We start from the raw sequence: 27,984 nt of genomic DNA, 5'->3' as shown, positions 1-27,984 counted from the left end.
GAGGCCGACAACCGCAGCCTTATCAGCGCGCCGCAGGCCGGCTCGGGCCCGGGCCACCGCGGGTCCCCGGCTGCCGGCCCATGGGCGGCGGCGGCGGCGGCGGCTCGGAGGCGCCTCCTCCTGCCGCAGATCCGCGCGGCGGGGACCGGCTACAGAAGCAGCAGCAGCAGCGCCGCCGCCTCGGCTCCGCCGCGCTGGCCGCATGGCGGGCTACGCGCCTCGCCTGCCCTGGTTGCTGCCGCTCCTGCGGCGGGCGGCGCCGCCCCCCTGGGCTCGAGCCGGCGGTAGTGCCGCCGGCCTCCGCACCCCGCCGCGCCCGGCCGGCAGGTGCTGGCCGCCCCCTCCGCCGCCGCTGCTGCCGTCGCCGGGCGCGCCGTCCTGCCACCGCCTCCTCCTCCCGCCCGCGGCGGCGGGCAGCGCCCCGCGCTCCCTGAGCGCCGCTGCGGGCGCGGAGCCGCCGGTGCCGCCGCGGGGGCCTGCGGGCGCCCCGCCGCGCTCCCACGCTCGGAGGCTGCTGGCCCTGGCGCACCCCGAGCGCTGGAGACTGACAGGTACCGGGGGCCGCCCCGGGGCTTTGTCCGAGTGGGGAGGGGGCGGCGGGGCACCACGGCCCCCAGGGGCTCCCCTCGCCCCGCCCGGCGGGTCTCCCGGGGCCGAGGTGCTCGGCGGGCCGGGTGCGCAGCCCGGTGGGGGTCTTGCCCTGCGGGAGCGCCGCCTGAAGCGGCTCCAGGTCGGGTGAAGGAGAAGGTGGAATGTGCCTCCCGAACCCGCGCATCTGGTAGCATGAGAGAACAACGTGAAATCTTGGAGCGAGCATTTGATAGGTGTGGAAAGCTAAAATCGTGCTTTCCCCCTCCCGCCCCCTTGCCACCTCTTCGTTTATTGTTCTTTCGAAGGGAAGGCAAAAGTTTTTTAAGTTACAGAACTCCCTGTTTTGCCAGTAGTGTTGTTGGTTAATGCCTCTCTGCATATTCAGTGCTGCTTCACAAGCAGCCTGCCGTAATCTCAGGCCTGAGACTATACAGAACAAAGTAAAAAGAGGAATCCTAAGTAGTTTGGTTTTTTTTGTGTGTGTGTGTTCGTTTGTTTGTGGTGTGGTTTTTTTTTTTTTGTTGGGGGGTGTGTTTGTTTTGTTTTTTTAATGCGTTAGATATACTAGAGTTCTACCTCCCAAGAATTGCTTGTCTAGAAGTTTTGTAAGTTGTTTTAAAAAATATTTATTTATTTTTAGTGGATATGGTGAAGTCAAACACAGTGGTTGTATAAGTTGCGCCCTTAACAGAGCGATACCATCTACAAAGAATAGAAACTCTTTTTCTTGGCATTACATTTCACTGGGATAATAGGATAGTAGTTGTCAGTAAGAAAACAATATAATATTATTATGTGGTTTGTTGTCGTGTTTTGGGTTTTTTTTAACCCCACCTTTATTGGTGGACAGCACCCATATTAATCATGGCAGTGTGAGGCCTGTAGGCTTTTGTAAAAACTTGGGTAGTGTTCATGGAATGGGTAAATGGTGTTCAAAAGAGGTGAGGTAGGTGGACTTAAATAAAGAGGTGGTTTTGAGAAAGACTAAATACTTTGTAAAATATTTTATTCACAGTGGATAGTTATAGAGCTTTGTTACATGTTGGCATTACATAGCCCAAATAATTTGGATCCAAATTAATTTTTATAAGAAAATAGAACTATTTTAATGCTGTGAATACATGTTTCAAGCAGCTAATATCACTGTCTTGGGTGTGCAGAATAAAAGCAGAAGAAAATTGATCAGACAGGGCTGGATGGACAGAGGAAAAGGTGTAATGTTCAGTGAGGCTTCAGTCTTGGTCAGGCATATTTTTCTTCATTGGCTTGTGGGCTAAAAAGTAAAAAAAAACCTTTGCCACTAACTAATGCTCAGTCTATGCATATTTTATTGAAGAAGTGAGTAGATGATCAGATAGATTACCTGCTGATTTTACAGTGAAGTCCTTTGATTTTCGCACTGAAATGGAAACACATGAATCAGTTATTTTAAGGATGGCTTTAAGAGCTAAAGGTCCCTAACAAACTGAGAAGTTAATTTGGTTTCCTTTACTGGGCACTTGTTGCCAGCTTGTTTATCGCAGGCAGGGCAGGGTATACTTGTTTGTAATTGTGTTTTAAAATAGGGCTCAGTATCTTTAATGTGTGCAGTGTGCGGGTGGTTTATTTAAGTAAATAGACTGCCACAGTTACTAAAAATCAGATGCATGGAAGTTTGTCTTTTGAGATAACAAAATGGCCTGAATTAAAGTTTTTTAAAAACCCACAACACAACAACTTGATAATATCACATACTGAGGATGGAAAAAATGTGCAAACGTAATAACTGCTTTTCAACTTTCTATTGGTCTTGGTTTTAGGAGAGGAGTAACTTTATGTAAAAGTTTTCTTTCTTGTTGACTCTACTTAAGGGAAAACTTTCATTCTTAAATTATAATTAATTGGGAGGATGGAAAAGCTAACAAGGTAGATATTTTTCATCATTATGGAGTGTAGGAATACCAAATAATGGATAAAATGCCTTTTAAATGGTTGTAGGGAAATCACATCTGCCAGTTGTATCTAAGATGTTAAAATATGTTGCATTTTGTTCCTGTTACATATTTGTACTGAGAAACTAGTCCTAAGAACTCAGTGTGTCTGTTTTTCCTGCATTCAAAGAAAGAGGAAGGCTGGTGATTTCACTGTGTGAAACAATGAACCTAGGGTAAATAATTTAATTTCCTCTTCAAGTCCATATAAATGGTAAGCAAATGCTGTGGGATCTCTTCAGAGGCTTCACAGCTGCAGTATTGTTTTGCAAGAAAGTTTGGCTCTTCCAGATCTTTTGCGTTATATATAAGCTATAGTTGGTAATACAGGTGTATAGCATTACTGCTGTGGAGTGATACACACCTTTTCTGTGATCTCATGTGGCACAGGTCGTGATATTCTGATCGTTGCAGTTGGACATTGACATTCACAGTCACAGATGGTGAAGTAGTTGTAGTGATGCCAGTGAAGGTCTGTGGAGCAGAGGGTGATTTGTGAGGAAGCTGAGCAAGACTATGATCACCTGTCTTGGTGTGGTGGGGAGATGGTGTCAGCTGAGGAGATGCAGGTACAGAGGTGAAGGTGACCTGCTCCGGGTGTGACTGTCACCAAAAGAGACTGTCGCACCTTATTTTACACAGGGCCTCTTTACCATCTGCTGGCCAAGGAAGAAGCGATGAGCTCTGGCCAAGAGTCCCAGCATGCTGGCACATAGCATCTCTTGCAATGCTCTCCTTGCTGAAGGAGAGTCTGACCCTCCACAGGCTCTTAGGCATAAAAATAGATGTACCAAATATCTTTCTGCCAGAAAAAGAAAAAAAAATAGCATAATATGTTCCATGTTTCCTCTCCAGTTACTTCTAGAGTTGGGTAGAGCTGTGAAAACATTTTAAACAGGACATCTTTGTTAAATTTTGCTATTCATAATAACAGTGGTAAAAAGATGGCTAAATACTATGATGGGAATTCTGTTAGTGGCCAGAGTTTTCTGCAGTGACATTAGGAGTTTGTAAATTTGCAAATTCTATAAAACCTCCCAGGTTTAACAAAGGAGAAAAGTAATTTTAGGAGTTCTTTGGCTGATCCTGTGCAGGCAGTTCAGGTAAACCTGTGTCTTCAGTTAAATTCAATTCCCAGGGAAGAGGACAGGGCCATTGTTTAGATTATTAAATCTTGCTCTGTGTGTGAGACCGCAAAAATGTCTTTTCAAAATGATGCCTCTTATTTCCTCCTGCCTCCTTGTTTGTCCCTGTGAGAATCTCTCTGTTGCACTTTATCCAAACCACACTCAAAGAAAACAATAGTTGTATTGAATTGTAAAGTAAGCACAAGGAACTCTGAAATTTTTAATCCAATAGCAATGAGTGTCTTTTCCCTGTGTAACACTTCCTGCCTGCTGAGCCAAAGAAAGAAGGTTTGTTTTGTACACAGGTCTTCTCTAGAGATGTGCAAGAGATGTTATTTCATAAATTTTAGAATTTTGGATATAATTTGTAATAACTATCTTCCTATAGGTTAAACTTTGCCATGAAATTGGAAGACCACTGCGTTGTTCATAATCTGATTTTTCTGTACTTTAAAGTTACACCAGAGATGTACTTTCCTGTCCTTAAATGTACAGCAATCTGGTATTTCTTATTCATGTTTTGTAGTTTCCAATGAAGAATAAATGCCTATGAAAACAATTCTTAAAGAAAGGCAATTAAACCAAAATGAAAATGTTGTACTTAAGACTACCTGAATTTTTTTTAGGTGTATTCTTTGTAATGTAGTTCAGAAACTACTTTTATAATTAATTTGATTGGGGTAGTATGCAATTTGAATATTTTGTACAAGATACAGATAGAAATGTGGAACACATCAGCTGTATTACTATTAGTAAGTCATGCTTTTGGTTACTTATACAACCTGACATTTTTTATGTTAAGTGCTTGAGTAGAAGTATCTTGGAAAATTTCAGTTATGTTAGGAAATTAAATTGGACAGATAATATGTATTGAGTTTGTAGTAACATTTAAATGTTTTAATTTTGAAACTTTTGCTCTGCCAAGCTTTGTGGCAAGACTTTGAACATCAGCAGGCAATCCACACAGCGTTAAGGACATGCTTTTCCCGCCTCGATTTAAAAATTAATGGAAAGTCAGCCATGTGTTATCTCTGAAAAATCATTTTCCATACACCCATTCCACCCTTGACAGTAAAGCAAATTAATTCTGTAGCGTGCATAGTGGTAAGGATGCTAGTGGGAGCAGAGGGAGGGCTCACAGGCACTAGAATACCCTTCTTCTCTTTGGAAGCCGGATTGAACCCTGCTCTTATCAATCTTGTATGCTGTCACCCTCTAGCTGGGAAATTCCTGGCCAAAATTTGGGTTCACCTCTCAAGTCCATGTATGTGGCCACTGTTTTTTGTTACTGTAGAGTGGCTATGCTCATCTCAAAGCAATTCAACAACCACACTTCTCTTGAATTTCCTGAAGGCAGTTCTTGTGAATTTGAAATCGTAATTCCTGTATATATGGTACAGATAGGGAAAATGTACTGATTGTTTTCTCATGTTCAGTGTGCTTTTTGTAGAAATCAAATAGGCTTACATGTTTTTTTTGTTTCCCCACTTAGTTATTCTTCTGATTTTGGAATGCAACTCACAAAAGGTCCAAGCAGCCTTGTAGCTTCATCAGAAAAAGTTTGCTTTCCTGTGGCTAATTGGTGACGGTTCCTTATTTTAAATTGGTGGTGAACTGTTAACGAAGCTACTTGGATAAGACAACACAGAAACAGTAGCTGCTGACCACTGTGATCGGCTGGGTGCTTACAGCTTGTTTTCTCTGCAGAATGTTTTTGCTTCGCTATTTGTGTAAATTGTGAAGATAGAAGAAATAATCGCAAGATTGGTCTGACATAAAGACTCTTCTACACAAGAGAAATATGAACAAATTAAATGCTTCAATTTTAAACACATGGTGAAAAAGAAGCTGTGCTTTCTCCTGAAGATGTAGAGTTAATTTATTACTTTACAACATTTGATGATTAGAAACTTGGCTGATTTTTACAGCTGAGGATAATCGATATCATGAGAAAACACAATAGAAATTTTTAAATATTTTGTCTTTGAAAGGAATTGTGGTTTAAGTATCTCCAACTGAATTCCCAGAGTATGTAATTAATGGTTTATGCTATTTTAACATGTTGTGATAAAATACAGAATTTACCATTGTTTTCCTGCTTTTCTGAGTGAGCTGTTTACTTCTGCTGTATCTGAACTACAGACTGGTGCCTTCTCCTGAAATAGTCCAGGAAAACTGTTGAAAATATTCAGAGGATTCTAGCCTGGCTATATGAGCCATAATTTTATTGTGAGTTTTGATGGGATAGTAAGCTTTTAGAAAAAAAAAATGATAGCATTCCCCTTCCCTCCACTCTGAACTGCTTTTACATTTTGTGCGTGGATGATGAGTTCTCCAAATGGCAAGAAAAAAAAAAAAGTGAAAAAAGAAAAAAATCAATGGGTTCTTGAACAGGCCTGTTTGTGATAAGCTGTTCTTTGGATGTCTTAAAAAGACTAGCTTGTGGTACTGTTTGTATTGAATAACAAATTATAGACTAGAGATAGCATTCCACCTTTGCTCCCAGGCGGAGGTTTCGCACAGCTCTGCGTAGGGCTCCTGTCAGGCTGTGTGCCTTCTCTTCCTCTCCTGTGCAAAGTGACAGGCTTATTTGCTTTTCCCTTTCTTGGGATTCCCCAAATCCCTGTGTTCTGCTCTGCCTGGAAGGGCACTTCTCTTAACTATCTTCTCTGAAAGCTCCTTCGACAAACCCTCTATAGCCCTGCTCTGCAAAGGCTCCTTGAGATTTTGTTTCCTTCATAGCAAAGGATTCCTGGCAGGTCTGTCCTGTTTGATCATAGGAGCCTCGTTGAGGAGCTGCCGAGGGTGGTTTCTGTCAATCCTGAACACCGAAAGACTAAAAGAACAGACTTTCTTCAAGGTGATAGACTTCTTACGGAAATTGCATCGTCTAAATGTACTGAGCATGAAAGATGCCACCAGCTGACATTCTGGGACTCACTCCTGTGCTGGTATCTTGCTGTGTCCTCCAAACCCCGGACACTGGTCTTGTTCATGAGCTATTATCTCAAATGTATCATTTGTCTCTTTTGTTTAATGCTGTGCCACAGCAATTTTCCGCAACTGATAATTTCTCCAAACTGTTGTATAATCCTGTTCAGTAAGATGACCCACGGCATGCCAGCCCTTTCGTCAGCTGTCTTGAAAATACTTTCAGTAAGTTGTGCAACTGTATTGTTGCCATTTGAAAACCTGAACTGCTCTTTTGTGCTCAAAAAAATAACAAAAGAAAAAACACCACAGATTCAAGTATCACATCAACTGTCTATAGAATACTCCTATAAACATTTTCTAAAAACTGATCATCACTGGAAGTAGTAACTTGAAAGACTCAGTAACTGATGATACACACAAATTAAGACAATTCCATTCAAGAAACTAGCAGCTTTCCAAAATACACCAGGAATACAGTATCCAACTGTGCTGTCAAGACATGAACTGTATTTTTTTCTGAGCACAGCAGTGCAGTTGTTCTTAATAACATAAGGAGGACAATTCCAAAAAGTTCTTCTTGCACGGTAATAGGTTCAGTCTAGATAACATGTATGAAATTACTTTAACTCAGAAAGAAAATCACACCAGTCATACCTACCCTAGAATTGTACAGAACATACTTAATTGCTTACAGTGTGCTTTGGAAAAAGATTCTATCTTGAAACAAATATTTTCAAAATTGACTCTTTGCAGGGTTGATACCAGTCATTCAACCTCCCTATATTAATCCAAAACAAATTCCTTGTGGGCAAGGGTTCTCCAGAAGGAAATGGACTTTGCCTAACTAATGAACATAAAACTTATCAGTGGATCTTTCTCTCATAAAAGAACAATCAAAGAGCCTGATCCCTGTGCACGCACATGATAGAATGTAGTAGACTTCATTCATCATTCCAGATGCCCTTGTGGAAATTCAGTGTTAAGCTAAAAAAGTCACTGTGTATTAGAATGAAACTGCACAGATAACTCAGTTACTGGTAGAAGGGTGCTTGTCACAAATCCAAAGCTTGCTTTCTGATCTGCCAGCACTGATCTTCAAATGAAACCAGTAAAATACTTAAAATATTCAGGGAGGTAGAATTCGTAATCTTACTGAATAGTGAAAACCAGCTATTCGGTCTTGTTGCTGTGTTACTGTGCACTGCCAAACATCATCATTACCTTATTTTTCTGTCCTTCATCCCTGATGGGCTTGAATGATCTTAATTCATCTGAGGTCAAATCTTTCTGTATTTGTGTTTAAAATAGTCTTTCCCCTGACAGGCTTGCAAGCCATTTTTTGGCTTTCTACACTTCCACATACTGTACTGGGTGAGAAGGATGCTCTTGTAAGAACCAGCAAGATGAGAGCCTTTCACTCTCTTGGTCGTGTTTGTGTATGTACAAAATTGGGTTATGACTCTTTGGAGTCCATGTTCTGAAGGGAGGTTTCTGATAGCTGTGTCTAGTTGTTGACTGTAAACATCCTGGTTTATCAGTTGGTGATCAATTCCTTGCCCTCAAATACATCTATGAAATGAAGCTGCGGATCTTCTGTCATGAAGCAAGCTCATAGTAGCCTTGAAAAAGAGCATGTCGATCTTAATAGTGATGAAGGCATCACTTTGTGCATCCTTCTGGATTTCTGTGCAAATAGACAAACAAAATGTTTGCATAATGTTTCCAAGAGGACTGTGCAGCTGCTGCTGGAGCCGGCTTGCTTTGTCTTTGCTGCTGTTACCACTTTGTCATAGCCCTGGTTTGATAAGTTCCATTGATCTGCCTTATATTTGCTTTGTTTTCACCTCACAGCCTACAAGAATATTTACTCTAAAAAATAAAGCTTCCAAAATAAAGCTATTGTTTGACATAATTTTCTGGGTAACAGAGTAACCTATGTGAAACTAATACTATACAGTTTACTCTGACCTTTTTTCTGTCAGTAACAACCTTCATTGTCACTGAAGGGTCTTCATATCTGGTTGCTGAACACATCGCACTCCTCCCTTTAACCAGTTATCACAGTGACAGCTCTTCTTGGGATGAGGAGATAGAGTGAGTGTTTGCTGATTCCTGTTTCTTCAATTAGTCAATGGTTTAAAACAACAACAACAAAAAGAGCAACATGTTGGCTTCTGTCCTGTTTTCTAGTTGTTCTGCTGGTGTAATCAAAGTGAGAGCTTCAATTAGGGAACCTTATTTTGCATGTGGTTTTTGATTAAATTAATAAAGACAGATATATTGCTTAAGGGAAAAATTTAAAAAGACATCTGGATTATATAAGCTTTCATCTTTGAGACTGCATTGTTCTGATGTATTATTGATACTTTTAGTAATGTTTAAGTAGTCTAGTAGTCTTCAGTTTGTTTTATGTACTAGTATTTGCTTTTAGTTTAGTTAAGATAGTTGGAAGTTACTTACAGTGAAACCCACACTAATTTGAATAAAGAAGAGCTGAAGGTAAATCCAAGCCAGGAAGGTTGTACCATGAGACAAACACATATGGGATTTTTTAGCCATACAGTCCTCTTCCTTCAGTTAATATTTATATATGCAATTCATATGTCTTGTTCCAGCCATAACTGAGAAATTGTCTGGACTAGTGGAGATTGAGCTGCCATGCAGCACTGTGCTTATAAGCAACACTTTCCATCATCTCCACCCGCCTCACAGACCAGCTTTTCCAGACAGGAGGTGACCTGGCTTCTGTTGGACTTTGCTGCTTCACACCAATGCAACCGGCCTGTTAATAGGGTCACTCATTCTTATGAAGTTTTAACTGGTAAATAATATGCTTATGAGATGTGTGCAAGGTATGGATCACATAAGCTTGCAGCACGAAGTCTTTCCATTTCTACTCTGGCTTCTTATAGTTTCTATAGCTTCAAATTAAAGATCCACGTGCCTTATCTAGTGGAAGGTGTCCCTGCCCATGGCAGAGGCCTTGGAACTAGATGATCTTTAAGGTCCCCTCCAACCCAAACCATTCTGTCATTCTGTGATCTCTCACGTGATTGCTGGCCTGAGTGTAATGCAACGGGAAGATCACAAATAAATAATGAATAAGAACTGTGGGCTGCAGGCTGGATGCAGTGGCAAGAATAAAGGGATAAAGCATGTTTGGGCAGAGTGTGGAGCTCTCCTGAGACTGCTCTGGGGCACTGCAGGTGAAGGTGCACAGAAGCATTTGCTTTAGGCAGTGGCTGGTATGTATTTTTTGTACCTTGAATTCAGCATCATAAATGCACAGCTGTATTTACACTTCAAGTTACAACTCAAACAAAGCTTTCCACATGTGTGTGGAGGTGGTAAGAGGCACCAAACCAGCTGACACAGATGTTAGAAATACTGACAGCAGTGCACTGCTGGGAGGCTCTCCGCTGTCTTCATCATGGAAGTAACACAAAAAGCTCAGTAGAATGGAACTAAAACTCAGGCAGCTTGAGGATTTTCAGTACATTGTCTTTTGCCTTTAAAGGCATTATCTGCTAGTGGTTTGTAGCAATCCTATGGATGGTTGCTCTAGGTGTGGGATTGGCTGTTGGAAAATTACACTGTATAAATGGCATTGTTTGTTGTGGTTCCATGGTTTTCATATCAGGTTTGTTCAGTTTTCTGTTCAGATGGGGTTTTTTCTAGCTCTCAGCCTTCCAAGTTTGGCTTGCCATTTCAGAATCAAGCTGTGTTCTTGGCTCAAGAAATTTCTTTGCAGATTGAAGTTCAAAAGGCCAAGTCTTGGTCCAGTGTGATTTTCTTACTCTCTGATACAGCTTCAAACCGTTACACAGGTTGTTTCATGGGTGATCTTGCAACTGGAATTCAGGAGCTCTGCTCATCAGCAAATGTACTAATTCAAGGTTATGCTATTATTATTTTATACCAACAATAGTAAAGAGCTAACCAAAACAAATGTATATGAATTTTGCCAGTCAAGAGTAAATCAAATGGTTCCCTCCCTCGAGTAAAACTGTGTGGTTTAGAGTTCTCAGGTCAGATCTTTACTTCAGTCCATTGCTATCTCAGAAATAGACAATTGGAAGCTCTAATATGGTAACAAGCATGAATAATAAAACCCAAACCAAATGAGAGTTGAAGGATTGTGTGTGAGATATGGAAAATTTGGTAATGGTTAATGCTTTCTAAGGATGACATTTGTGAAAAGTTAACTGTGTTGGATGGTGGTGTGAAGGTTAGACAAGAGAAGTGATTCCAGAACTGTGCCTCTATACAGAGGCTTTCAGGGTCTTAAAATGTGCCTTACCTAAGTTAATTTGTACAGACACTTGAAATATCCCATTTAGAACTGGGCCTAATGGAATGCTGATTATTTAATACTGGCCCTATCAAGCTTAATAGAAATTTCAAGTGGAAAATTATTTCATATGTACTATTAATGATCTTGCAAATTCAGAATAATTTCCCTTTCCTTTTCCTTGTTGATTGCAGCTGCTGTTGGTTTTCTGACAGTTTCCAGTGTCATTACCATGTCAGCCCCTTTCTTTCTGGGAAAAGTTATTGACATTATTTATACAAATCCTGGTGAAGACTTCACTGACAGCCTGACCAGCCTGTGTGCCTTGCTGAGTGGAATCTTTTTATGTGGTGCTGCTGCTAATGCTACTCGTGTCTACCTCATGCAGACTGCAGGTGAGAACAGACGGAAGAATGTGGTACAGAGAGTCTTTTTTTTTTCACAGAGTTAGGATATCTAATGATCTGAAATAAATTATTGGCACTGGTTGAGAGATACTCTTGGAATCAGTAGCTTTTTTTACCAGATCAAAGGTAAGCTAATAGTGCAAAGGTAAGTATGCCAGAATAATTGTTCACTTTTAGTTACTGTTACATGACATCTTAAAGCTCACTGTCTTCTGGTAAATTAAAACTCTGTAATGTTATTTGTTCAGTGCTGCATAATTCTGTGATTTTTCTGTTGTTGGTTTCTGTGTAAAGTCTTATGTGCCATGTTTAGTCAAGCTTCTGTTTCTGACAGGACAAAGAATTGTGAAACGTTTGAGAACAACCATGTTCTCCTCTGTTCTGAAGCAAGAAACCGCTTTCTTTGACAAGACCAGAACAGGAGAGCTGATAAACCGCTTATCTTCAGATACAGCCCTCTTGGGCCGTTCCGTGACTGAAAACCTCTCAGATGGGCTCAGGGCAGGAGCACAAGCGTCTGTGGGGGTCGGAATGATGGTACGGTGCTCGCTTCCCTGCTTGTCCTTTAATGTAGTTTCAAGTTTGTTTCAGTTCTGTTAGGTAAAGTGTGAATGTGGTTCAGTCCAGACACTGTTGTGTGTTCTTGGATACAAGTGTATTTCACTGGTTACCTGCAATAACTTTTATGTACTGCATTGCAAGAGATGATGGGCCTGTAGCCACTTGATGTTTACTCACAATGCCAAAATACGGAGAAAGAAGGTTTGAAACGAGCTGCTGTTGCTGCCCAAATTTATCAAGCAAAGTATAGGAGACAAATAGCTTTACTCTGTTTTCACTGAAGATATTAAAATCAGTGATAATGTTCCCATGGTTGTACGTAAAATAGGGTGTGAAGGGCCTGATGTAAAAGTTATTGAAGTTGGTTGATTCTGGTTCAGGCCTAAGTGAGCAAAGGCAGCACTAAATATCAAATTACTGCTGAGGACTTGTCCAAAAAGCGTTAGTCTTTCTGCTTTAGTCTATCAGTAAAGAATATATTTAGGTAGGAAGTGTGTTAATGAAGGCCTCAGTGCAGTGCACCAGTTAGTATTCCTTCGTCGTCAGTTGGATTGCATAAAAATCTGCCTTCCTTCGATTTTTTTGTTTGGTTGGTTTTGGTTTTTTGTTTGGTTTTGTGTTTTTTTGGTGGCATTAATTTCATTATGCTTATCTGAGGAAAGATACGTTGGTTGCAATTGTCTTTGTTGAACGTGTGATGATTTCTGCTGTCTACCTGGTGTTAAAAACAGATAGCAAAAAGTCTCCTCATAAAAATAAGCTTCCAAAATTGATGTGATTAGAAACTGTTACGAAGTTTTCACTATGAAGCTTTAAAGCTTTAATACTTTATCAGTGGTAAGAGTTATGGCTTTCTCTATTTATGTAAGCAAAGAGAGTCTAAGGCTTTATGTTACCATAGATTAAATAACTTTGTATAAGGCATTCTGCTCAAAAATGATGCCATGATACAGTGTTAAAAGGTTGCCCAGAAAGAAGAGATTATTATCACATAATTACAAAGGCTGTCAAGTTGATTTTGAATTTTTCCGGAGGTTTTTGTTTTCAATACAGAAAGTAAGATGAAATTAAAGCACATATATATCTAGTTTCAATAAATCTTACGAAAATAACCTAATTAGGGGCTGTGATGATGATTGTTACAAGTGATAAGGTTTTGCAACAGTAAATTAAATCCATTATTCCAGGTAACAAGCATTTGTGGGTGTAGGGAGCACTGGTGACTCTGTCTGTTCCTCGGTTACCCAGAAGCCATGTATGATATTTCTCTTCTCAAACTTTCTGTATTACGCTATCTATTTAAAAGTTGTGAGAGCACTTTAGAAATTATAATAGCTTACATCTTTTCAGCATCCCCAAGAGATTTCCTGGTAGGCCTGTTTACTGGCAGGTTAAGACACTTGGCTAAGACCACACAGCGAATCGGTGAGAAATAAAATCCAGACTGCTTTGCTTATAGTCCTTTGTTCTAACCATGGGATACATCCCAAGTGCTGTGGAGAAATGGATATTTTGCCTGGAAGAAATAAAACATGATAAATTCATGTATTCATTCAGCATTCAAGAAGAGACTGGACAATGCCCTCAGATACATGGTGTGAACTGTGGGGTTGTCATATGCAAGGGACTGGAGTTGGACTCAATGATCCTTGTGAGTCCCTTCCAACTCAGGACATTCCATGATTCTATAAAAGACAGCATGGCAGCACTAAATTACAATCCTACCAGTTTTAGAAAACTCTAGTGAGGAAAGTTGCTCTTCAGTATCCCAGTGGTTATTTTTAATATGAACACTAACCCCTGACACATACCTTTTTCTTCTAGTTTTTTGTGTCTCCTAGCCTTGCTGCATTTGTTCTGAGTGTTGTGCCACCCTTGGCTGTTGTGGCTGTGATTTATGGAAGATACTTGCGAAAACTTACTAAAATGACCCAAGATTCTCTTGCAGAAGCAACACAGGTAATCTTTTGACAGATGCTTTCTAATTAACTTCAAAGTTGCTCTATTGTATTTAGATTAATGTCTCTGAAGTTCCAGATCTTCTGAAGATAATTGTACTGTTCATTGTCCTAAGCCATGCTGAGCCTGTAGTTTTGCACCTAAATAGTGTGAAAGGTAAATGTCAGTAACACTAATTCATAGATCTCAAAACCAACCATGGTTTTGTTGTCCATAACAATAAAATCTGGAGGTACCTTAGGAATTTGGAAGTGGAGGAAAGGATAAGGTGGTTAGGCTTTAGCTTTGTGAGAACATAAAAAAAAATTCAGCCTATGAAGTTCTGTGTAATTTGATACTTGGACTTAAAAAACCACTTTTCTATGATTATGAGTTTGAAGCCATCAGAAGCATCCTAGATGGGCCCATCTTTTAAGACAATTTTGCTAGGAAGGCCTTCTCTGGAACGAACCCTTGATATTTGACCTTGTTGTCAACTCTTTAATGTTTATGAGGCTTGACGTTTTTTAAACTTTCCTGAGCATCTCAGTACATACCCAGATATTTGGGAGAAAAGTAGGAGAAGCTGTTGTTTCTAAAGAGGCTGTTGTAGAGGGGCCCTCATTGTGCTCACTGACTGCACTGAAATATTGCAAAGTGCAAATGGAGAATAGTAGTGATGGTGACCTTTTCCTCAGAAGCTGAGGGTGGGGAACCATCATTAAAAACCATAGAAATGTAATTAGGAAAGATGTAAAAATAGCCACAGTTGTCAGCTGTTTTAAACTTGTGATGTCCTTTGTAGGACTTCTGCAAATTGTCTGTGCAGAAGGAAGATTAGCTGTCTTCTGTTTATCTTCCTCATCCTGTGGTGAAGGGAAGCTCATGCCGTTGTAAACGGTGCGGGACTTCACATGAACAAGCAATTCAGTGTTTCATTCAAATTTTCAGGTTGAACGAGGGCTGGAAGAAGGATAATTATATTTTTATATCCTATTTTTACTCACAAAAGGGGGCCTTGTTTTTTGTAAGACCATCACAGTATCTATTAACGACTTAGTCTTATTGGTTACAATTGAGATCATTTTACAATCAATACTTTGATGTTTAGAAGTTAAAATAAAATACCGAGTTGAAATGAGACATGAGTAGTTGAGCTCAATTAATTCCGAGTGTTGCTTTGATCAAATGAGTGGAGTTGTTTCAGGAAATAACTGCAGGCTTTCTTGCATGATTTAGTGTAGAATAGAATATTCTTTATGTTTCCCCTCCCCACATTGCAATTTCAAGTTATTGAGAATAGTCACTTTCTTCTGTGTGTTTTTTTTAACCCTACTTTTATATTTTTCTATCTCTGCTAGCACTTAAGGCAATCTTGAAGTTCTTTTTAAAATGCCTGGGCATGCAGTTTACTTTTAACTGAATAGAATTTAAAAAAAAGAGAGGATGGGTAGGGAGAGAAGGGCATGAGAAATTTTTCCACTGGTGTCCAAAGGAATGTATTTGGAGATTAGTGTAGTGATATTCATTTAACTTTCAAATGTTCTTTAATATGAACATTCCAAATTGTGTGTCTGTATGTATTTGTTCTGTTCTTTACTTTACTTTAATGTAGTTAGCTGAAGAGCGGATTGGAAACATAAGAACAGTTCGAGCTTTTGGGCAAGAAGTGGCTGAAATGGAGAAGTACACAAATAAAGTTGATTATGTGCTACAGCTGGCTAAAAAAGAGGCACTAGCTCGGGCAGGCTTCTTTGGAGCAGTAAGTATTTTTGATGAAAGTAAAGTGACGATGTTATGCTGAGTGTCAATTATTTTAAAATTCATGAGGATACTTTTAAATCTGCAAATAAATTGAGTGTAAACTGAATCTACATAAAACTGTGGGAAGACTGAACTTAAATCAGTCTAAATTACTGTGAAACTGCACCTCAGGATACAGTGGTTTAATAAAACCAGTTTAAGCCTCTATTTCTGTCTTGCACCCCATAGCTTGATACTATTTATCTGAGCCCACACCTCCTATTCAGGGAACGAAACTAGTGGAAACCTTCTCCCACCATTAGTGTTTGGATTCCTGATGAGATGAGCATCAACTATAATGAAGCTGGGAGTGGGGAGGTTGGATGTACATTTTTCCATAACAGTTTGCAGTGACTTTGCTTAATCTAACTGCAACAAAACTGCAGACTGTCAACTCTTCTCCTGTAATGATGGTTGAGAATAATGTTTGGTGTTCCTTTTAACCTTGTGGGGAAGAAAAACAAAGAAACCCCAATGAACAACAAAAAAGTGTTGCTTACTTTTTGATTGTTTGTTGGATAGCACAGCACAATGTCACTGGACATCTCTGTGTCGGCTTGCTTTGCTTTAGAATTGGTTTTGTTCAAATTTAACTCAGTCCTATAAAAATCCAGGTACCCATAGTATGTGAATTCTTTTATCAGAAGGAAAATTCTGAAACAAAATTTTAGAGGATGAAATTTAAGATGTTTTTGATAAAATCTGACTTCTTTTTTTCCTTAGACTGGCCTTTCTGGAAACTTAATTGTCCTCTCAGTCTTATACAAAGGAGGATTACTAATGGGCAGTGCCTACATGACAGTTGGTGAACTCTCATCTTTCCTGATGTATGCTTTCTGGGTTGGAATAAGCATTGGAGGTATGGAATGAGAAATTAGATTTTTTTTCACTTCGAAGCATTACAGTCAGTATGGCGGTGGGAGGGAAGAAGCTCTTAAAAAATCTGGCTTTCTTAAAAAGTCTCTTCCAAATGATCTTCCCAAGAAATCATACATAATTTTTTTCTGAAGAGTTAATGAAAACAGTAATTTATAACGTAATCTTAATAAGACCTTCCATTTTTCCAAAGGGGATACAGAGGTTATTTTTTCGATGTATGTACGTGACAGATACATTTTACTTTAATTTTCAATGGGTCTCAATTAAGATACTTGGTGTATTGTGTAAATAAATAATACTGGTATTATATTTCTTACAAAATGTGTGGGTCTGTGCTAAATATACTGTATTTAGAAAGACATGTAGAATCTAGCTGTAAGTCAGTACAGAGTGTCTTAAGCTGGAAGAGTAAACACAGTGCCAGCAGAATATCACACACTGGTGCTAACCTTTTGTTTCTCCTTACTGACTGACTCCTCCTCGAAGCTCAGACTCTATAATCTACTGGCCCAGAAACAAACCGTTCATCTTTTTGACAGAGCAGTCTTCAATACTGCCTACAGGCAAAAATGATGATAAGCTACTTTGAAGTTTGACAACTGATGGAAGGATTGGTTCTTTAAAATGAGTGTTACTTCTGATAGAGGCAGGGCAGTGCAGCTCATCTGTACTCTGGTAAGACTAAGCCTGATACCATGGGAAGCATAAAGATCCGCCTGAGGGCAAAATTCACAAAACCTCCTTCCTTGGATATCAGCATTCCAGTGGCAGCCATTCCAGCTAACATACCCTTTCTTCTCTGCTTAAATCATTCAAGTTTGGTTAACAGACCTGGCACTGTGAAAACATGGGACAAACTAATGTTAAATAAATGAAAAATAAGGCTAGAAACACTGATAAATTATCATTTAATTAACTTTTATTTGCATTAAAAACATCTTTTTCAATATTCTGCTTAAGATTATTGAAGAATATAGTTCTGCAGAGAGCTCATTCTCATGGGGACTCTGAAGTAGAGGTGTCTTGCCACTAGAGACCTGCCTGCCTTGATGTCTACACGGCATATAAATCTGCAGAGTGCAAAGTCTATTAGCTCGGCGTGTGTCATAATCCATACACATAGGAATTAATGCAATGAACTATGAAGTTCGCTGCATAATTTGGGACTTTGCCCCTTTCTGTTGTAACAGTTCGTTGTGTTTTCCACCAAATGCTAAAGACAGGTTATGAAAATTAAAAACATTTTCTAATTAGTGTTTGCTTTCCATATTATACAACGCTTTTTTATGAGTGGCTATGAATTTGCGAACCTCCATGTCTCATTTTCAAGGCACTCTATGATGCTTGTGCCTTCTCCCCTGTGCCCTGCTCAAGGATGTAGACACTTTGGCTCTTTTTTCCAAGCAGAAGGCTTCTCACTGTGGCTAGTGCCTTGTGTTGCAGCTTTCAGAGAGTCCTCAGCAGCAGCATGATGAAGTGCCCTGTCTACACTGAGAGACTCATGACCTTGTGCTGCACTTGTTGCTCTGCAAAAATAAACCAGTGAACCTATCTTAATGTACCTTGCATTTTCTGCCCTCCTGAAATTACTTTTAAAACTGTATGCATTTCAAGGTGAAAGTGGAATTCAGAGATTTGAATTTGGTTCCTCTATTTTGAAAGACACACAAATGAAGAGATAAGACATTTTGTATTTATGTCTTAGGCCATTTTTGGCTCTAGGCTGGTTTCTATGTTTATCTCAGCTGGAAAGCCTTTCAGCCGAGCCAGCTCCGAGGTGACTGACACAGCTGCTAAGAGCTGGGATCCAGTACTATATGTAGGCCTTGTCCTTAACTTTTGCTTTCCCCAGTAATGTTTGAAGCGTGCTGACTAGGGAGACATACTTCTTTACATTATCCGTTCTCCACATGGCTTCTCAAGCATCAGCTCAGCCTTAGGTTTTGTGCCCTCCCTCTGCTGTGGCTGACACAGCCAAGCTCTCCCATGGTAGTATAACCCTGTCTGGACGAAGAAGGGCATTCAGGGTGCTCCGTTCTGCAGAATGATTTTGTAAATATAGCTGATTGTATGCAGGGCTATTTCGCTAAAGTTGGATACTGTTCTTCCTGACAGATGAATTTAAAAGAGTTGCTTTGCTTTTGAGTATACACAAGCTTAAGTGTATTAACTTTTCTGATTTTTTTTTTTTTCTTCAGAATGATTTGTTTTACAGATATAAATAAGCATAGTCAATAAGGGTTATTGGTAGCTCTGAAGTGAGACTACACAGGATTTATATCAACACGCCTGATAGTGTGTTGGAGTAAAAGTTTCCCTACAAGTCTAACACTTCAATGCTGGTCATGAAAAGTACAATGCAAATGTAATGTTTCATGTGTCTTCCATTCCTTATGGATGCATAATACTCTTCTGCATTTTGTTTAGGTCTAAGTTCCTTTTATTCCGAACTAATGAAAGGACTAGGTGCTGGTGGACGTCTATGGGAACTTATTGAAAGGAAGCCTCAACTGCCATTTAATGGTGGGTCCTTGGTTTGTTATTGTTCATTGGTTGATTTTTATCTTATTGGTCACCAGTATTTCAGAAGAGCTGTGTAATACTTGGGGTAATACCAACTTACATTCTTTCAAAAGAAACTAGATACAGTGGTAATTTTTCTGACTTTTCCTAACTATGAAACAGATGATGGAAATTTCTTTCATCAGAAGTTTAGAAGCTGTAAAATTGGTGGGTTTTTTCTTCGAATTAATTCAGAATATTTAATAATATTTAAATATGGCTAATAAAAATACAATGCCAACACCACCTTATTTATAGCTTTATTGTTCGGAAGCTAGACGATGCCCTCCAGTATTAAGTATATTTTGTATAAACAACATTTGCCTGGCTCCATCAAAGTAGTTCAATGAGCTGCTCATGGAGGATGCTTTCTGTGTGAATTGCTGTTTTATTGAATCAGCTGCATCCCACTAAGTAAAAGTCATATGTGAGTTTTTACCAGCTCTTTAGGTTGTTAAGAATGCAATATAGCAGAGTCCAGGTGAGCTGTCAACACTGTAATTTCCCTCTAAGTTTTGTATGGTCCTCTAATTTAGAAACCTTTTAAGGGCTTGTAGAGGGTTTAGATTGCGGGGTGACAATAAAACCCTGGCAGATGTATTGTTAACCTCCTCTCCTCCCCACCTTCCCCCTTTTGCTCCTCCCTTTCCCCCCTTCCCACTAAGGACAGGAGATCGGGAGGGAAAGAAGGACAGAGAGAACAGGGTTGGAAAAATTAAAAATGTTTTACTAATGCTACTGATAAGAATAGAGAAAATAACACAAAATATACGAAACCAGTCTTGAAAGTCTCAGCAACTGCAGAGCTGGCACCCAAAGTCCTGGATTGGGCTCTGCCGCCAACCGGAGCTGGATTCAGTCTCTCACTAGGCCTCAGTTCGCAGGGATGATCAGCAAGATCCTCTCCTAACGTCAGCCATAAGCAAAAGGGATGAAAAAGGGATGGGATCCTCATGATCTCCCACTTTTATACGAAGTATTTATGTATGTTATACACAGTTGGTCAGTTTCTTGGTCACCTGTTTCTTGTTGCCCCTCTCCTGAGATGCCCATTCATGTTTATCAATAACTTTGCATTCCATTGCTATGCTTACCAAAACATGTATCTGGTTCTCCAGGAAAATGCAGCTAATATGAAGGCTTCAGCTGACAGGCAAATTCACTAAAAGAGAAACTTGTTTTTTAACAAAACCAGGACAGGGCTGCTGTAAGAGGAGGAGTCAGAAAGGAACATCCAACAGACCTAACAGATTTTTTGAGAGAGCTCTGGCTTTAGGGAATAGAGTTTTATCTTTTGAGTTGGTTGATACAGAGGTTTTCTTTTGAAATGCTGTTCTTCAAATTTCTGTTCTGCTTTTGTCTCCCTGCACTGGAATTCCTCAAGTTCTTAATCTGATGGACACCAAGTCATAGTCTGGCCTCTGTCTCATTTCTCTTCAGAGCTGCAGGCCCTGTCTGTAGGATGCTTTTCAGTGTGCATAGACTTTACATAGTGAAAAGTAACAATATTGTCTCCAAGGAATGGAGGCAGACTTGGAATAGCAGCTATTTGTCCAGAAGGTAACCACCAACCAGCTAATGCACACACTCTTGTCTGCAGCAGTGTGCCTGGCTTGAACTGCCTGCCATGCCCAGTGCCACGCTGCAGTTTGTGTGACCTTCAGAGGCTTAGTACAACTGTTGATTTCATCATCATTTGGATGTGATTTTTTTTCAGTTGAGATTATTTCTGTGGTCTTCATCGTTACAGTGGCCCCAGCACGGAGTAAGCAGTAATATTGGGGTAGAAATTGCCTTTCCCGCTGAAGGTATTGAATTGTTTAATTACACCAATAGTGACATCTGGACTACAATCTTTATTTCATAGACTGAACAGAAATCAGACAAAGTTTCAGACATCTTACAGAAAGCTTCTTTTAAGTTTCCTTTCTGTATAAGCTAAATACCTAGGAAAGGATATAAACCTTTGTCTCCAAAAACTAATTATAGTTGATTTCTGGCTCATCAGACAATAAAACTGAGAGACTGTTTCTCTATTGTCCAAACCCACCCGAAACATCTACCCTCTGGGCTACTTAGGTTTTATTTTTGTGGACATTCAGCTGTTGCTGCTGACAACAAATATCTCAGGAACAGATTATGATGTCTTTTTTTTTTTTTCTGCTGTATCTAGAATCCCAAGAAGAAACAAGCACAATCCTGTATATAGCTTTAAGATATTTTTACAGTAATATACAGAGGAAGGACTTGTGGTCCCAGACTTCCTGTATTGCAGTAGATTTCAGTGTTTCAGGCCATGGAATAGACTGTGTAATAACTGGAACTGAGAATAAAGATAAACGATTACTTGTTACTTTGATACTAGTAAGGATGATGCTGCTAGCACAGGATTCAGCAAATACATTTGTTTTCCCAAAGGGAGGTGTGCAGACTGTTGGGGTTTTACCTAACAAACAAGTTACAATGTGTATGTCCCTGAATTAAAGTCAAGGAAGGAATCTGAAATTGTGTGCTCTTGCCTTTGCCATTTCTATGCTACCACTGTTGAACTGAAAGCCTGAGAAAAGGAGGGAATCTGGGAAAAAGAAGGAAAATAAATTATTTGGTCTAGAACCAGCTGGACTAGTGAAATCTTGAGTGCTACAGGTGGGTGTCTGTGCTTCTGATCCACAATTACTTGTTTAAACAAACATGGGCACATTACCATGTGCTGTGGCTACTGGGCTTACTTGTGTGCTGCATCTGAAAAGAACTGAGGGATTTGAATCACATGTCTGTAGCATGAACAAACACTACTTGAGTGTTGCTCTGGTGTTGCCAGTTTTCATGAAACTGACTGGATCTTCATCAGTGAGACCATCCTTCGGGAATGCAGCACCACTGTCCACTTAGTTTGCTTTGTGTGGCTACATTTAGCTGGGATTTAACAGGGCTTGAAGAAATTGTGTTGCTTTGTTTTACCTGTTCATAAGCTTTTTCTAGTGCCGATAGTCTTTTAAGATAACTATTTAAATAAAATGCTGCACTTCAGAAAGAAGTTGGTTTTATTTATCTTTGCCAGTCATTCACTCATCATGGATTCCTGTGGTATTTCGCAAACTGAGATGCTAGTTTCAGTGAACTGTTGCCTAAGAGTTATGCCTCTGATCGGTCTCTGAATACACGGTCGTCTTGAATTTATTAAATATACTTTCCATGTAAAAATCTAAAGAATGGCCATATATATATATAACAAATGTAGCAGCAGCTTTATTCTGGTGACAGCCTCTGCTTAAAAGCACCCAGTTAATGGGTGGTGGAGAGGGAACTGCTCTTGTTTGCAGATGAGGGTGTTTCAGGGGACTTTTGTGGCTCAGTGAGAGGGCAGTAAGTGATTTGCAATGTTTATCTTTTTGCATCTGTTCTGTGGCAACAGGACTTTGGCCTTCAACAGTGCCATTTTATTTCATTGCTCCTAATTGACAAGGCTTAAATTGTTTATGATATATTTAAAAATTCAGATAATTCTACTAGAAGTGAAGATTTTTAGTTGTTAGGTATAAGTAAGATGAAAATTCTCCCTCTTGCTGCAGATAGGCTGCAGGTTCACTGCTGGTGAGCAACCTGAAATTGCATTCAGGAAGGAGTGGTGCACCACACTGATTCAGTCATGGCTGAAATATAACCCCTGTGGTCCTGAATTGTGGCTTGCAGCCATCCCTAGATTTAATGTGGAGATAGATATTTCTATTGGGTGTCTGTAAAGCAAGTTTTAGGAGCGCTGACCTGAGTTTTGTTTCTGTATTTTACTCTTTGTCATACAGAGGGAATCACATTAAGCAAAGATACATTCAGAGGTGCTCTGGAGTTCAAGGATGTTGAGTTTGCGTATCCAACACGTCCAGAAACATCCATTTTCAAAGATTTTAGCCTTTCCATTCCAGCTGGCTCTATTATGGCTCTGGTTGGCCCAAGCGGTACGGGGAAATCAACTATTGTATCCCTTCTGCTGAGGCTGTATGATCCTATCTCAGGTATGTTTTGCGTGTTGGTCTCATTCAGGATAATTGATGCTTTGCATCTCAGATGCACCTGATGAAGAGTTGGGGTTCCTGTGCTTGAGGTCCTGATGTGACTGTTCCACTGATGGACTGTGCTTTCCTCTGGGACACATAGTTACCTTGTTGTGGCATCTGCATAACTTCACATTTCTCATCCACCCACGTCTTTGTTCTCAGCTTTACTTTCCAGCTCTTTTCAGTACTTGCCAGTCCACACTTGACTTCACTGTTTCTTAATTTAAGGTACTATCACTGTTGATGGCTTCGATATCCGTCAGTTAAATCCACTGTGGTTCAGGACAAAGATTGGAACAGTAAGTCAGGTAAGGAAAAAAAAAAATCTGAGTGTATGAAGGAACTTTGTGTGATCAGCTAGCTGTGCCTCATTTTTCTTCTTTCTAAGACAACATAATCTGTCTTCTCAGTGAAATCCCTCCATCTCACCATAACTGCTGTTGTGTATGCTCTGTTCTAAAAATAAGTATTCGGAGCTAGTTCCATTATTCTGTAGTCCATTTTTACATAATCATAGAAATTCAAAGTGTTAGCTTAGAAGAAAAGTGTGTGTGTGGAGACTGGAAAGCACACTACTGCAAATTGTACGGGTATGATCATTTTCATGTTTGCTATGATTTGGTGAAGAAAGTAACATAAAGCTTAACATTTAATCACATTTTGTATTAATGGAAGTTACACAATCATATTTTACACAATTGTTTGAAAACTGACCTTCTGTGTTCTGTGTTGTTTCTAGGAAACACAGTTCTATTAGGAAAGCAAGAAAATACAGCACTGCTGGCACTTACTCTTGTAGTGCTCACTCGCTAGCAAGCCCCAAACTCTGGAATTACAGAGAGATATTCAATGGCCTCTTAAAATGGTCTCTTAAAATACGCATGTTCCTTCCCTCATCTCCCCAGATGCTTCACAGAGCAATTAAGTGTTAGGTTAATGTTCTGGTTAAAAGCATAAGGATAACTGGGTATATGTTGCATTTCAAAATATCTGTTTTATGTAATAATGCTACCAAAGGCTTTTATACAAAAACAATTTTCCTGTGGGCACATTAACATTTTTCTTTTTGAATGTTTATATTCCACTTGAGTTAACAGTAGAAGATTCATACTGGTATTCATACTATAGCATATCTCTATTTTATAAAAAGAGCAGACTTAGCTTGTTTCAGACATTTTCCCATGTTACATCACTTTTTCTGTCTTGCAGTCCTCTTCTCTAAGCTTTAATATAAATTAAATGCACCAAATGCCATGAAATCTGCGTAGAGGTTAAGAATCATCATTGTTGCAAATAGTTACATATAGTAAAGCACAAAGGGAAGTTTTCTGATGTGTGGATGAATAGCTCTTTCTGAACTCTTCCTCAAGTAGTAGGAATTAAGGGTTATGTTATGTTTTGTCAGATAGAAAAGCAAATGAATTTTTAATTGGTTTTCACTGGCCATTTTAGTGTTGGCAGAGGTTTTTTTATTTGTTTGTTTTTAATTCAGTTAACTCTAGCTTACATGTTCTTTTGTATGGATATAATAGAAAGTTATGCTGGGTCTTGTAAGTGGGATTTATGTTATTTGAGATACAGACAATGCATGCATGTAATTACAGATCTACCATATTAGTTATGTCTTTGAATTTATCAGGAACCAATTCTGTTCTCCTGTTCTATTGCTGAAAATATTGCCTATGGTGCAGAGGATCCTTCTACTGTGACTGCAGAGGAGATTCAGAGAGTTGCTGAAATAGCTAATGCTGCTGGTTTCATCAGAGATTTTCCAAAAGGATTTGACACTGTAGTTGGAGAAAAAGGCATTCTGCTTTCAGGTACATTTTTATACTGCTTCTTTCAAACACCTTATTGCTATAGAGTGAAGTAAAAGTTATATTATTTTTTTGTTACCAGTTTTTTCTCTAAGTCATAGCCTGCCAAAAGTATTTAAAAAACCCCTCCTTCATCTCCATTTCCCTCCACCTTAAGTACATGTGCCTAATTCTGCTCAGCCCAGCTCATTCCTGTTTGAATTTACTGAGCTTTTTCCTTCAGGTGGACAGAAGCAACGAATTGCAATTGCTCGAGCCCTGCTCAAGGTGAGCCAGCACCCAGAGAGCTATTTAACCACTTTGTGGGGAGGCCAGATGGATTAAAAAGAAGGAATTCTTTCAATGGAATGGGTGGAAAAATATTTTTAAAAAGAAAATTGTATCTTTTTTGTTAATGGGAAAGTTTGAAAGAGCTGAGTAGTTTAACTAAAGACAATTTATGTATTTAAGTGCTTCTTCCTGTCTCTCAGTCATGTTTTCCTATGGTTCTTGCCAAGACTGATTGTAAATCATTGTAAAATGGCTCACTTTCATAAGACTGGGTCAAGGATGAAAGACAACTTTAAGAATATGGTGTTGTCATACATGACACTTCTCTCCCTGCATTTAGATCTCTGTCATTTATGGGTTGATTTTTCTGGGTTGCAGTTTACTAGCAAGAGGTACCCTGTCTTGGCTTTGAGGGGAGCTGGTTTTGATTTGGGACAAGATACTATTTCCAGTACAATGTTGTGTCTTTTTTAAGTTTTTTTTCTAAGGGCTGGCATGGGTCTAGCTTTAGGGCTCTGTGCTGCATAAATTTGAGGAGGCCTCTGAGGACCAGAAGTAACAGGGCATCTGGGTTCAGGGACAGCCATGGGGCCTCCCAGGAAGGCAGTTTAGTGTTGGTGCTCAGCTGGAAATTTTGAACCCTGCCAACCAAGTTTATGTGCACATTAAGCTGCATGGGTCTCTATAGCATCCTAGCATGCCCAGTTCTGCTAGATTACTGGGATTTTTTCATTATACCAGTTCTCTTTTACCATGAAGACTTAAAAGCTGATTGCATTTCGTGTCAAGTACACTCCATGGGAGTAGAGGCTTTATTTGGGGAAAAAAAAAAGAAGTTGTAAAAAATAAATGAGTAATTGATACATGTGGCAGGGAGAGGTGCAGTGGAGTCCCTTCTCTTCCAGATAAAGTCTAAAGCTTTTACTGTCAATCAAGGAAGGCTGGGTTACATAATCAGAAGAGGCTTCTTAGGGTTTTGAGTGCTGATGATTTGTTGTTGTTAAATTTAATTGGGAAGCGTTCTTAAACGCTAGTTCTTAAGTACTACATATTTTGTCTGTGGGTGAAATACTGCTTGTTGGTAGTTGGTTTTTTTTTAATTATTTTTTGTTACTAGACAGTTTATATATAGCAAACTGACAGCAAGCAGAGGGTAGCTGAGCCTCTCTGAAAAATCCACATAAGAGCAGTAAATAGGAAGTTGAACTTTTGACGACAGTGCTGCCAAGTATGCATTAAAAATAATCTTCTGCCTTTACTTCATGTCTTTCAAATAGTTACCAGGTAGAATAATGGTGTTCTGTTACTTCAGTTTGGGAAATCTAAAGATGGAAGTGTGTTGTTTCTGTTCTGTCCTTGTAGCATTTAGACTTCTTAAAAGTAACGCTTTGAACAACATTCAGTTCTTTTGATGAAGTATTTACACTTACTTGGAGTTTTAAGCTGTATGAATCCTGTTATCTATTGATACAAATATTCAGATCTTGTCTAATTGTTATTATAACCAATTTTACTTTATTTTTCAGAATCCTAAAATTCTTCTGTTAGATGAAGCAACAAGGTAAGAAAGAAAATAAATACAACCTTAGAAATTATCTGATGTGGAAGGTATTCTCTCTTCTTTCTTTCTTTCTCTGCATACCCTCGTACAAATAATCTAGCCCCTTATTTATTTTTCTCTACCTACAAAAAGAATGTGCTTTCTAGAATGTATGAAGTGGTTAGGAAACCTGTGATAAAAGCTGTTTATGCAAAGTGCAAAGGATAGCTGGTACACTGTGTTGTAATTTTGCATGGAGTTAAATTTGTGATATGTAACTTCATTTTGAAACATCTACTTAAAGCTTTTTTGTATCTTTAGTTTAAATGAAGATCTTAGTGTAAAACAAAGACGATTATACTGCAGTGTGACTTTTTTTTCCCACTGAATTAATTTAGTGTTATTTCTCCATGGATAAGTTTGCATATGAGAATATGTAATGCCTATAACCTGAATGTGTGCTCTAACCATATTCACAAAGCTTTCCTGCAGTTCCATTGGTTCATCTTCACCAACCATACCAAAATAAGCCTAATGCATGCAAAACTAACCTGTCTTAAAATAACAAATACCCTTCTCTCTCCCCTCCTTGCTTCCCATTTCTTACTAGTGCTTTGGATGCTGAAAATGAATATCTAGTGCAAGAAGCTCTGGACCGGTTGATGGAGGGGAGGACAGTCCTAATTATTGCTCATCGTCTGTCTACTATTCAGAACGCTGATTTTGTTGCAGTCCTTGGTCAGGGTAAAATTCTCGAATGTGGAAAACATGAGGACCTACTTGCAAATCCAAATGGACTTTTCAGAAAACTAATGCAGAAACAAGCTTTTCTTCAAAACAGTGATACTTTTGCATTAGATTTACAATCCAGAGAAGAGGATGTATTAAAAGGAAATGTATGAGAGGATGTATGAGTAACAGAGGCTTACAAAGAATATAACTTATGTTTCAGTTATGTAAAGTAAATGTTATATTTTTCCAAAATGTACAAAATATTCTTTTGAAACTTAAATGTGTTTAAACTTTTTATTGAAAGCTTTTTAATAATTATTGCAACTTTTTAAAATGTCTATCACATTGAGATCATTTTAGTGTATAGATTTTTCTGCTTTGTGTTATGTTGAGACTATTTAGAATCTTGTTTGCTGTAATGCACTGTCTGATGATGTGCTGCATTCTCAAGTAAGTCCAGTATTTTAAGACTAATTAAATGACAATCTTATCATTTTCATATTATTG

General features: G+C 39.2%; 1 protein-coding gene across 1 annotated transcript; it reads left to right on the top strand.

The window, feature by feature from the left end:
* Positions 1–27,976, top strand: ABCB10 (ATP binding cassette subfamily B member 10). The gene is given in 14 exon segments (XM_065835700.2): positions 1–185; positions 188–551; positions 11,108–11,308; positions 11,655–11,857; positions 13,706–13,840; positions 15,435–15,581; positions 16,346–16,481; positions 18,929–19,024; positions 22,867–23,076; positions 23,347–23,426; positions 24,758–24,938; positions 25,159–25,202; positions 26,732–26,766; positions 27,356–27,976. Coding segments are annotated over 14 exon segments (2,229 nt in total). The 5' UTR covers positions 1–80; the 3' UTR covers positions 27,648–27,976.
* The last annotated feature ends 8 nt before the right edge of the window (positions 27,977–27,984 follow it).

Source organism: Patagioenas fasciata, chromosome 3 (assembly GCF_037038585.1).
Source record: "Patagioenas fasciata isolate bPatFas1 chromosome 3, bPatFas1.hap1, whole genome shotgun sequence".
Taxonomy (NCBI): Eukaryota; Metazoa; Chordata; class Aves; order Columbiformes; family Columbidae; genus Patagioenas; species Patagioenas fasciata.
Note: the sequence above shows the minus strand (reverse complement) of the source record. Positions and strands in the feature narration are given on the sequence as shown.